At 42.3% G+C, this 12,750-nt stretch overlaps 1 protein-coding gene across 1 annotated transcript in view; it reads right to left on the reverse strand.

Moving 5' to 3' along the window:
* Positions 1 to 1,867: 1,867 nt before the first annotated feature.
* The window catches only part of myo1d (myosin 1D), a 67,622-nt gene continuing 56,739 nt past the window's right edge, over positions 1,868 to 12,750 (reverse strand). Inside the window, exons 22-23 of the mRNA XM_026315584.1 lie at positions 5,861 to 6,018; positions 1,868 to 5,767 (exon numbers count right to left, since the gene is read on the reverse strand). Of these exons, the coding sequence (XP_026171369.1) occupies positions 5,862 to 6,018 (157 nt within the window). The 3' untranslated portion in view covers positions 1,868 to 5,767; position 5,861. The remainder of the gene's footprint in view (positions 5,768 to 5,860; positions 6,019 to 12,750) is intronic.

The raw sequence follows: 12,750 nt of genomic DNA on the forward strand, positions 1-12,750 counted from the left end.
TCTTCTGTCAATATAAAGAAACTGTGTATGCTCTTTTTTGCAGCAGCGGTGTTCAGAAAGTCAGCCTAAAGCTGCTTAATGAACTTGGTCGTGCCAACAAAAGGCTCCTGTCGTGTTTAAAAGTTGTTCCCAGAGAACTGAAGGTCCCTCCGCTGCTTTGTTAGTGTGAATCAGAAAACATGAGCTCAGTCACAACCTGTAGCCTCCTCGGCTGAGGGATTGTGGCGGCCATATGGAGTTAGATCAATGAGAGATGGTTCATTTGCAGTGTTTGTATCAGCACAATACGGGGACATGCACTTTGGATGGGCTTCTGCTCTGGCAGAATAAAACAGGGCACTGGGGTAAAGGGCCTCTATTGGAGTCCCTGAATCTTTTTCTCTTTCTTGGCCCCGACTGGCTTGAAATGTGCCAATTTTTTTCCACTTTGCATTATTAAGTAGTTGTTTGAAAAAAATACTTTCAAAAGCTTATAAAATATGAAAAAAGATTCAAGTGATAGTTAAAGATTTCTGTCAAATTCTTTTCTGTATCTTGTTCTGTACTTTGTAGATAAAAAAAATGAAACCGTGGTTAAGAACTTCAAAAAGAGGCATTGAATGGCTGCATGTGGGTGTGAATGTGTGTGTGTGTGTGTGAGAAAAGCAGCGTTTTATTTGTACAGATGAATGTGTGACATGTTTTCTTATGAACGAGGAGCATATACCAACCTCACAGGTACTAGGACTTGGTTTTCCCTTGGAGGGGCGAGGGAGGGGTGTTTGACGCTGTTCAATAAAAATGTTCTTTTTTGAAAATGACAAAAAAGCTGTTGCTGTAATTGAAACTTTTTTCAGTTAGTTTCTGCTTATTTTAATTTATTTTTGTACTGTGATGGAAAAATAAAATGCACTGATCGTTCAAAGTCTGTTTCCAGCTGTGGACTGATGTGCACACACCTCACCTAAATCTGCACTTTGCAAATACAAGACAAATGTGGTCTATGCAGCAGATTTCACTGAGGAACGGCCAAAGTGACCGATTTATTGGCCTCCAACAATCACTGGAGCCTGACAGTTACCTTGAAGGCTAAATACTCAAGACACATCATTGGTGCTAATGAGGGAGCAAACCTCCCAGAGGTTTCCCTGAACTGGCAATAAAACTTGCAATCCTCTGGTTACAAGCCCATGTCAGAGCTAAAGCTTTAACTTGTTTTCGCTGCCATTGATCAAAACCAAATTCTACTGTAAATATTCTTGACAAGAAGCTCTGGGGCAGTTTTTATTCTTGTGCAGGCCCGTTCCTAACTATATTTTTTTATGGAGATTTGAACAGGTGAACCTGACACTACCTGACTGAAAGAAACCTAAAGGAGGCACCTTTTATCCAGTAGTCTGCTCATGGTGCTCATCTTCCACAAATGGCTCCACTTCTTCTAAATCTTTTTATTTTTCTTCTGGCACCTGCAGATATTTCTCCTGTGGGTACATGAGTCCTAAACATGCGGAGGGATTAGTTTGTGTCATGTCACCTCTTACATGTCAGGTCAGTCAGTCTGGTCTTAGTCACTGACCTTGAGGAGAAAGTCGTCCCACTGTGCGGCAGATAATCACCCATCATCCAGAGGATTATAAACCCCTGATGGGGTAGCTGGTGATGCCTGACGCAGTGGCAGTGGGAAGCGACGTCGTCATGCTGACTGCAGGGGCGTTTGCTGTCTCAGTGTCACCTGGTGAAACAGCTGTTAGTGGGTGGATTAACACTGAGCTATTACCACATCGCACATTTACGGACTCTGGCTGGCCTCAGGAAACATAACATCAGCCACACGCTCACATGAAATCATCAGCACGTTTACACAAGAGTAAAGAACGAGAAGCAGATACTGAAGCAAATAAATTTATTAATAAAATGATTAATTCTATATTTTTTCATTATGGAACATCAGGATATGCATAATCTGCATTTATACAGAAGGTATTTGCACAAATAGTAATTCAACATTTCCCTTTACACTTGGTCTGGATATTACAGTATAAATGTGGTATAATAATGAAATATAACAAATATTGCAAAATATAAACTTACTATAAAATTAGGCACTGAATGAATGGTGCATACATAAAGGTTTTGCTTAACAACAGAATAAATTATAGAAAAGAAACTGGAATTAGTTGGACTTTGGCTAATGTGGACGAGCTCGATAGCAGCCTTGTGTCAAATATGTCTCGAACAAAAACACTTGAAACGAGTGGAATGATCTCACTATAGGGAAGAGGCACAGGTCTCTGTGTGAACATTCATTTTCATTTCAGATTTGCCTTTTTAAAGGGGTAAGGGGTAAAAGCTGATGTTCAGTATGAATCATCACTGATCCAAAAACAATTAAAATTGCACTGGGTAACATCTTTAAATACAAATACACTGTCCTGCTGCTGTAAATACTTACTGTTCTGACCAAATGTGCATCAACCCGCTGCTGAAAATAGACTAACAAATGCGCCTTTTCCTTTTTTTTTTTGCTAAAAACTACAGTACCCAGCTGTTTTAGGAAACCACTTTGACTCTTTTAAAAAAAAAAAAAAAAAAATCAAAGCGTATTCTCATGATTTGTTTTTAAAGATTTCTGTCTGCAGTAGGAACCAAGTGGAGTGCCACAGATCTTATTATATCCTTTAATATCCAGTTCAGGTTAATACACTCAGCTTTGCCTCATTTGCTGCTTAATATTCCTATGGCCTGTCATGTCTTGTTGCTGGTGTACTGTCCCTTCTTATTTCCGTGCCTCCTGTGCACAGGATGGCTGAAAGAAACAAACAAAAACAGAAAGAGCTTTGCTGCCCTGCAGGACGGTACAGTCAGCCCAGCTGGGCGAGGAGCCAAAGGATTTGAAGGAAAGCAAAACAGGGGAGGGAGGGAGGAAAGAGAAAGCAGAGGAGAGTAGAAAAGGAGAGAAGGCCAAGCGAGGCTTTGTTGAAAAATAAAAGCCTTTGCCTTAGACAAGTAATGAAGGAAGCGCTGAAGTGAGAAGTGACATGTAGTCCATCCCAACGCTGAGCGGTGCATAGCCGAGCAGAGAGGAGAGGAGAAGCCCTGTGGGAGCGCACAATGCTGCAGGAGCCGCAGTGTTGTAGTCCTCACACACACAAACACACACTCATCACAGGCAGCCACTGAGCCTGAGCGCTTCTGAAAAACAGCTATTAACGCTACCAGTGTCAGTCCCTTAATCCAAGCTTTGAATGCACCAATTTCCCCAAACAAGTCTTTTCGTATTAAAGTACGTTATCAAGCAACAGGACAAGGTCATCCAGCACAAAGAGCTTTGCCTCTTCAAAGGACAGGGGCGCTTGCAAACTAATTAAGATAAACGACTTGCTCGGACAACACTCGGGCACATTTGGAGGGTTGTGTTACTGTGGTTCAAATGACTGCTAACAAGTTCTTCTTCCTGTTAAAGTCAAATCAACAACGAGTCTCTGCCTCTTCAACTAGGCCAGACGCCGAGGGAGCTCTTATTCATAACCTCAGGCTGTCAATCCTCAGCCCAGTCTTCTCTTTACTCAGAGACAATACAGATGAGTCTCTGTGGGCACAGAGTGCATGCCGTGTCATTCTCTCATCCTAAGAACCGGTGACATTTACTGTTCCATCATCACGACAATAAACAAAAACATTCATATTCCCATTTGACCGATAACAATTAGTATGTACAAACCACAGCCCTTATGGAGCTTTTGATCATTTCACACTAGGCTAGGTGGAGTTTGACAGCTGCCATGAAAATATCAAAGTTACATCTTTGATTTTGGGACAAAAAAATCTGCTAAAAAGCCGAAGGCCAAGACGAAACAGAAACTGAGCAAAAAATACAACCACAAGGTCCATTTAGGAGCCGCATAGCTTTGCATCTAATTCATCTTTGACATGGAAATTTGCACTGCTGAACCTCTGCAAGTCGCCTTGACGGTGCTGACCCATGAAGGAACATCGTCAGCATTTACCTGCCGGAGCATAACCCTCCCCCCGACGGACAAAAGGCTCGTCCTCTGCTATGAGACAGTGCAAATCCACCTTTGAAACAAACTATATGTTCAAACACACACTCAGCTAATTGTTAATTTAATATATAATCCTGAAAATAAAACCAGAGCAATAGATATTCCACCTTATGTCCTCAGACTACTAAGAATTAAAAACTACAGCATCTCCATCTCATGATAATCTACGCTGCAACATTTTTAATTCTTTGTGCAATACTTAGAGAAACAACATATTGTAACGTGCTAACACAAATTTTCAACACAGCCGACAGCCTGTGAGAAGTGTTGATTAACAGTGTCATTTGGCTTTTACGAAATTTAGCAATCTGATGAAAGTCAAGTCTCCAAATAGTCTCACTGTTCATAGAAGCATCATTCCCCTCAGCAGACAGGGAGGTAAAGCAGGACAGGAGATTTCACACCCTTGTTTTCACTCCTTCATTGTGCCACCAGCCAGACTCTGGGTGTCTGAGCCAAGAAAACAAGGAGCTAAAATAGCAACACAACAACACATAACCAGGACACACACTACCGCAGTTGCACACAGGATTTTCTCGCTGATGAAGGGAATATTTGTCAAGTGGCAGCTTCTTCCAAAGGACTGAGGACGACTACAAATGTTTTTTGCCTTTCACTTAACATTAAGACAACTAATGAGGCTACGTTCAGGGACTGGAGTTCACATGGGAATATACAGTACTGGATAGCAAAACTCTGTTAGTGCAAGCTAGAGCATTAATTCTTACTTTTTCAGAGAATACGAACTGAAAATACCTTTTGGAAAAAAAAAGTAATGCCTTGGTTATTGTCTTCATATTTGCCTTTTACAGTATTATTTTACTTATAACATCCTAAATGCAGTACAAATCCTGTGCATAGGTGCATAATATTTCACTGATACATACAGCGTAATCTAAACATGAATACACAAGCAGTATTAGAATATTATAAACAGTACAGACTTTGTAGTAAGAGAGTATAGGATGCAGGATTTAAATTAACAGATTTTAACATTTCAGATGAAGCATGTTACGATGTTCAGGACATGCTCAACACATCCTACTTAAACATCCTGTGACTAACAAAGAATTAGATTTGAAATCTGACACAAACTGAATCACATTTTCTCACTCACTCTTCCCATATGCGATTGTAAACATTTAACGCTCTAAAAGTGGACACTGCATTTGCTTCAATTTACCACCAAGCAGATTCAGTTAATGTTATTTTTCCCTAAAATATTTCCACAGCTAGTCTTTTCCTTTAATTTAATGCAGACAATCAAAACTTTGAAAGCATCTGAAAGATCAGAGTCAGACATAAATATCTTATTTTTCAGGGTTTTCACTTTTGATCGGGCTCCTACCCAGGGAGCTGCAGGGATTATAAATTCCTATTATGCAACATCAGTGGTTCTACAAATATGCTGCATAATCTCCTTTCACCTTAACCCACAATAATCAACGCACAATAAACTAAATATTGCACAAAGCAAATCAATTATATTTGGATTAAAACAGAAAGAAGACCAGTTTGATGGATTTTCATATAGTGCATATTTTTCAATCAGTTTAGTTAACAACATTTTGCATGGAGGTTTATTCTACACTTTCCTTTCATAGCATTGTTGCATAAAAATCTACAAAACAGGTCAAATTTGGCATGGCATTTGCAATTTGAGGATTTAATTAGCCCAATCCTCCCAGAGAGCTGCTATCTACACCGTGACATAATCAGCGACTCTGCGAAAAAAAAAACGCGAGACGTGAATCAGGAACAAATCATCATCTCGGCTGGTTTGAAATCAGCTGTCGCTGCATTTTTGTTTGACCCACTTTAGTTGCCAGGAACAGCCAGGATGTAGCCGGAGCGGCTCTTGGTGAAGTCTGGATGTGACTGGTTGATCTTGGGCTCGACGATGACCGTGCACTTCCTCCCGTTCATGCTGCACTGGATGGGACTCGTGATGTTGACCTGCAGCTTCCTCTTCTCACTGCAGAGAGATTTACATACATGTACATTTAGTCTGCTGTTATTATTACAGTCTTACCAGGGGCCTCTGTGGTTCATGGCACTTTCTGTCATAGTTTAATGCACAGAAATAATGACCTGTGTGTTTGCATGAGAGAGAAATAGTATAGGAGGCACAAATCACATCGCAATCTCACAAATACACGGCAGACACACTGCTCTTGTATCATACGCCCAGTCATACAGTTTGGGGCCATAGGTCATATCTGCTCACACATACTCCCACTTACATTAGTTTCTGTGCATATTATATTGAAGAGAGAATGATTTTGTCTGTGAATGACAGAAAATGTATGTAAGAGACAGGGAAATTAGAGTTGAGGGACAGAGATTGAACTTTCTGTCAGCTGAAAAGGCAGAAACAGAGTTTTAAGTGGCAGCATAATAGGTGATCAAAACCTTTGGCTTGCCTTTAAAATGAGATGAACACCATTTAAAAGCCCCTCACACCCACAATAGGTCTTATTAATCACTGACTGATTAGACTCAGCATTGGGGGGGGGGGTCACTTGTACAGCTTCAGGAGAAGAGAATGTGTAGGAGAGTAAGAAATAAAGTCAGAGGCTATAGGAGAGTGTGTGGGAGATAATAACAGCACATATGAAGGATTAAGGTGCTGTATGCTCTAAAATCCTCTCACACACACACACACACACACACACACACAAAGAACATAAAGATGAATACCAGAGGAGAAATCAGGCATATGATCCATATGGTGCCGCTGGGCTGGAGCACAGCAGCCGATTGGCTTTTACTGCCTGTCACATCTAGTTTCTGTGTGGATGGGGGCTTTTCCACGTTTGCACTTAAACAGGATCAATGACACGTATTGATCAGTGAGAAGAAAGAAGTTTACATTGTGAAGCTGCTGTTCATAGAGAGAGAGAGGGGGAAATGTAACGTAGGGTGGTGTAAATGTAAAGGGGAATGAAAAGGTGAGTGTGATAAATGTTCCATGGTTTAAGGGCAGAGAGAGGAAGATGTAATGTAAATATAAAAGGGTTTTGGGGGGCGGTGACGGGAAGCTAAAGGCAAAATAAATCCACGTGCATTTCTTTTGCTCAGTCAAGAGCTCGTGGTGACACACTTTTTTACTGGCACAGTTCCTGTTATTTCTAAACATATCCATAATTGCTCTCGGAGTCACAAGAGACCGCGACTCTGTGTCCCTTAAATCTAAACTTGTGAAAGGGGCCGTGAACCTGAAACACTGACTTGTTGCGCAACAACAATAAGTCATAAACAACCAGCAAAAAGGGCTTGTGCTGCCCACGCTGAACTCCTCTGCAGAGTGTGTGCAGCTCTATATCGGCTTGTGCACAGCGCCGAAGCTCAGGGTAGTGCTGATGCAGGTTTCCATGGCAACCCCAGTGAACTGAACTCCCCCATCTGTCATGGCTGCCAGCCAGCGGTACTGTGTGTGTGTGTGTGTGTTTGTGTGTGCATGTGTTTGTGTTGGGATATGTCTCTTTTTTCATCTCTCATCTCTTTACTTCTACATCTCTGTGAAATGCCAGAGGGGATGCTGCACTATGCTCCTTATGAAGGGCAAGCAGGGTTAGGCTCGCACACGCACACATGCACGCACACACGCACACACGCACACACGCACACACGCACACACACACACACACACACACACACACACACACACACACACACACACACACACACACACACACACACACACACACAAAGCATTCACCAGGTACACCAAACAGGTCTTTGGCACCTTACTGATCCATCAGCACCAAGGCTTTCCTCTGAACAAATAACCTGGCATTCCAATAAAAAGCAACAGAAAAACCCAATCAGTTAAGTCTTAAGGTCACTGGCTGGCCTTTCCCGTCAGGAGCTGGCCTGAGCCAATCACAGCCCCGAGGGCATACTTAGTCCTTCATCGGATGGCCTCTCCAACTGAGAAATCAATTCTTTGCTTTTCCCTGCCCCCATTCTCTTTGTGTGCCTTTGCCCTTCATGCCATGTGAGTCCATGCTCACTTGGTCCCAGTGGCAGCTCCTCTTCATGTGGAAGGATGGAGGAAAAGAGGAAGAGGATGAAGGGAAACGAGAAAATAAAGCTGGAGGACAAAGATTTTGTGACTCACAGCAAAGTTCACCAGCGGTGCAGTAGATGTATTCTAATATAGAATATGCAGAAAGGACAGAGTTAAAATGTAGGGGGAGCTGAAAGGCATCAGAGTGAAGAAAAGTGAAAGGAGAACGGAGGAGAGAAGTGGGTACATGCTATTTTCAGGTCGAGGCGCCAGGATTACCTCTGGTCTGTGAAGCCATCCAGCCCCATGTCTGAGTCATCCCTCTAATAGTGTACCTGGCTCTCCCCCAAGCTCTCCACTGCTGAAAAATATATGAGTGCTGCAGGTGGGGAAGAGGGGAGGGCCTCTACACAGAGCTAAGACCCAGGAGGAGGTGATCAAAGTTCTTTCATTACGTCTAACTACACCCACAGAGTTGTTTTAAATGAAAATAAATCACAGCTCATTACACCAGTGACAGTGATGCACTGTAAAATAAATCCTCAAAATTATTCCTGCTCTTACCAAACCAGTAATCTCTCTGAGCCCTTAAAGAAATCTAAAACTAAATATGTAGAATTAGAATTATATTGACTCCCTGTCTTATGATTACAGATGTAATTTCTGACAGAAACGTTGAAGACAAATATTTTCATCAGTGGTAAGTAAAGATACTCCGTTATTAATCTCAGCAAATGAGAGGAAGAGAACCAGGCTGTGAAAATATGAAACCAGGCATTAAAGGAAAGTGCATTTCTTTCGCTTTCATTTATGTACACACAAAAAAATCTTTACACTGGCACACACACCTGCAGTCCAGCAGCCGACTCACACTGTCAACCTGTCAATGAGTCAATACTGATGTCTATTTCTTAAAAAAAACAAAAAAAAAAAACAACTACTCGCATCAATATTTCAGTTTGTGAGACCACACTGAGCTATAGGGAGTGAGGGGAAAGCACATAAATGTTGTGTGTGTGTGTGTGTGTGTGTGTGAAGGTCAGGGACACCATAGGGCAGGACGCAGCCTTTATGATCGATGGATAACCAGGATTTTCTCCAGATTCCTTGTGCACGATTCAGCTTTTCCCTCCCTCTCAGCAGGATCAGACACAACCTATAGATAATTACCAGACATGGTTTGAAAAATGGAAACGCTGCAGGTCAGTAATTCTTCTGTGTCTTAAAGTAATCACATCTGGGTGAATGTTTTCAGGTCCAGTAATTCCATTGCTACATGTCTGGCTGACACTCTACCATCAATCAACCTTATATAAGAAGTTATGTAAAACTGTTGTGTTACGTTTGTTTACATTTCTTTACATCTTTTTCTATATTTCTCTCTTCCTGCATCACCACCCACTCAACTGACATGCATTTAAAATCAGACCTGAAACAAAGCTCTCCCTCTCTCTCTCTCTCTCTCTCTCTCTCTCTCTCTCTCTCTCTCTCTCTCTATCTCTCTCTCTCTCTCTCTCTCTCTCTCTCTCTCTCTCTCTCTCTCTCTCTCTCTCTCTCTCTCTCTCTCTCTCTCTCTCTCTCTCTCTCTCTCTCCTCTCTCTCTCTCTCTCTCTCTCTCTCTCTCTCTCTCTCTCTCTCTCTCTCACATGGCTGCCTTGCACATCTCATGTGCTCCTGTGTGATATGTTCACATTGGAGAGGCAAGAGAAAGATGTACACAGAGCAAACACACAAGACACAAAAGTCTGCATCAGCCCGGAAAGAATCCTGAAAGGTGGAACTGTTTTTCGTCCTGGGTGATAATCACAAACAGAGAACGAGATACGAGGCCAGCACACCAGCCTGGAATGGCCTTATCTGCCCCAGTTTAAAGTGGCTGTGGTTTGAAAACAGCCTAAGAGGCTTTCTGAGTGCAGCTCTTTAATTAGCATCACAAGTTGGACTGTTTTGCTAGTTCTGCAGATGTGGTGTATGAATAATAAAGAAATGCAGGGGAAGCTGTAGCGGCATCTGTTTGGATGGCCTGGTGAGTGTGATACTGTGATACTGCAGTTACAGAATGACGCAGACATTTCAGTTCAGTATTAACTGGACTAATATCTAGAGAATGCCACATATCAGCGTTAATCAGAGCTGTAGATCATTTCTGCATTAGGTCCTGTGACAACCATAGACAACGACGATGACTTCTTCTTCTCCTCTGGGCTGCTCCCTTCAGGGGTCTCCACAGCCAATCATCTGCCTCCATTTAAACCCTATCCTCTGTATCCTCCTCACCCACACCAACTATCCTCATGTCCTCCTTCACTACATCCAAGAACCTCCTCTTTGGTCTTCCTCTAGGCCTCCTTCCTGGCAGCTCTAACCTCAGCATCCTTTTACCAATGTATTCACTGTCCCTCCTCTGAACATGTCCAAACCATCTCAATCTGGCTTCCCTGGCTTTTTCTCCAAAACATCTAACATGAGCTGTCCCTCTGATGTCCTCATTCCTGATCCTATCCATCCTCGTCACTCCCAGAGAGAACCTCAACATCTTCAGCTCTGCTACCTCCAGCTCTGCCTCCTGTCTTTGTCTCAGTGCCACTAAACCAGACAGTATTGCTGGTCTCACCACTAAGAACAATAGACTACAGAGAATAAAATGTTTAGAGGCAAGGAAACAAACCCAGAGACCAGATCAAATGCAGCTTGGAAAACATTAAATTATACCAGAAGGCATCCTTTGGATTATAGTCTTTACTAAAGCTGTGAATGTGCAGCAGGTCCAGGTTTAGAAATCTCCTTTTATGCCTCCCTTTCATTGTGTCTTCCCTTTCTCAGTTAGTTACACACATCTGGAGAGATTACTAAGTAGGTCATTTAAAAAAATAAGACGAGGTGAAACTGCAGTGGCAGCAAAATGCGAAATCGATTAAAACGTGTATGGAAGGGAGAAGAAACAAACAATGAAAGCAAAGGAGGAAACGTGCACGGAGAAGTGGGGTCCAGAGGTGAAGCTGCAGAAGTGAGGCTTACATCAAAGTGGTCTATACAGCTGCTGAGGCTCAGTCCTGCTGCAGGCCTCTGCATTAGATAAACAAAGAAGAAAGAGACCAGGAGCACGATGCCAAAGTGGGCACTAGACTACACTGTAAATATACTTATTCATCACACTCTTCCATCCAATTCATTACATCACAGCCTCATAGGACACATTGGACCAAACTATAATGTGAGATCTGGTCTCCAAAACTCCCACGAGGCCTCATTTGATGTGTGATCATACATGAAGAGTAAACACCAGCTGAAAGCTGCTCTGCCTGTTAATATGCTAAGCCGCTATTTCTGTTCCTTTATGCACAGTAAGCCAGATATATAGATATATATATATATATATATCTATATATATATATATATATATATATATATATATATATATATATATATATATATATATATATATATATATATATCTGTCTATGTATGAAAGAAAAAACAGGAAAACAGCATTCATGAACAGAAGGACAGGGCCAGGCTCTGTTTGAATAATAAAATATTTTATTTTAGTGTATATCTAACTGTATTCAAATGGAGTAAATGGTGCTCAGTACATTGAACTACAGTAGCTTACGGTTTATTTATTAAATCTAAATCAAATACTCAGAAAATAGATGTCCGTGCAACTAATGTCCATCGTATTTTCTTAAGGACAAAAAAAAGCCTTGAGAGACTAAATTTAGCCAATATTTTTATTAGAGGATGAATATATTCATTTCTCAATGGTTACACAGTGCGTGTGTTTTCTCTAGATGAGCCTGAAAATTCTTTACCGGCTCTTTGAATCTTTTCATCTCGTTAATGGATAAAACTATTTGGGGCATCTACCCACTATGCTAAAAACCACCTCACTGTTCCTGGGGGCTTGGCCAAGACTAACCTACTACAGCCAGAGCCCATAATTCCTTGCAGCACCCCTGTGGAGAACAGAAGGAGGACCTGATGGCAACATGTGGGCTGACCAGTGGTACACTGCCCACATGGCATCTGGACATGAACTCCCGTTTTACATGAGGCCAGCAGGTGACTGACTGCTATCAATAACAGCCACCCGAGCAAGCTGTTCACAGGCGCCACGCTAAACAAAAGGACACGTCTCACCTGTGCGTCTCTCTGTTTAAGAAGGCAGTGGGAGATGAGACGGCGCCGGAAATGTCCAAAGCAGAGGCCTCTGTCTCTGGGGGATGCTGTGGTTGCTCCACAGATGGTGGAGGCTAACACACACACGCACGCACGCACGCACGCACGCACGCACGCGCGCACACACACACACACACACACACACCACAGAGCCATAAGAGCCACACAGCAGGGGAGGGTTAAACAAGCGTCTGTGTGTGCAGGAGGTCAACCCTGTGCTGGATCCAACCCTTCTCATTATTCCTCTCTACACTGTGGAACCAGTGAGCTACGCTTTACTCACTGATCAGCTGCATCTCTGGCCTCTCTGAAGGGCTCTCACAAGGCTGAATGGAGTTGGTTTAAAAACACATTAGGTAAAATCAATAAGCTGGCACACAGTGAGTCACAACAGAAAAGAAAAACAGGCAGCCGCAATTAGCTGCTCGTTACTGAAGGGAGGCCGCTCGACTCTGAAGTGGCTATGCCTCCAATTCTGTTCATTAAAGCCAATGAATGCATCAATCAAAGGTTCAT

Source organism: Mastacembelus armatus, chromosome 19, assembly GCF_900324485.2.
Source record: "Mastacembelus armatus chromosome 19, fMasArm1.2, whole genome shotgun sequence".
In the NCBI taxonomy this organism is placed as follows: Eukaryota; Metazoa; Chordata; class Actinopteri; order Synbranchiformes; family Mastacembelidae; genus Mastacembelus; species Mastacembelus armatus.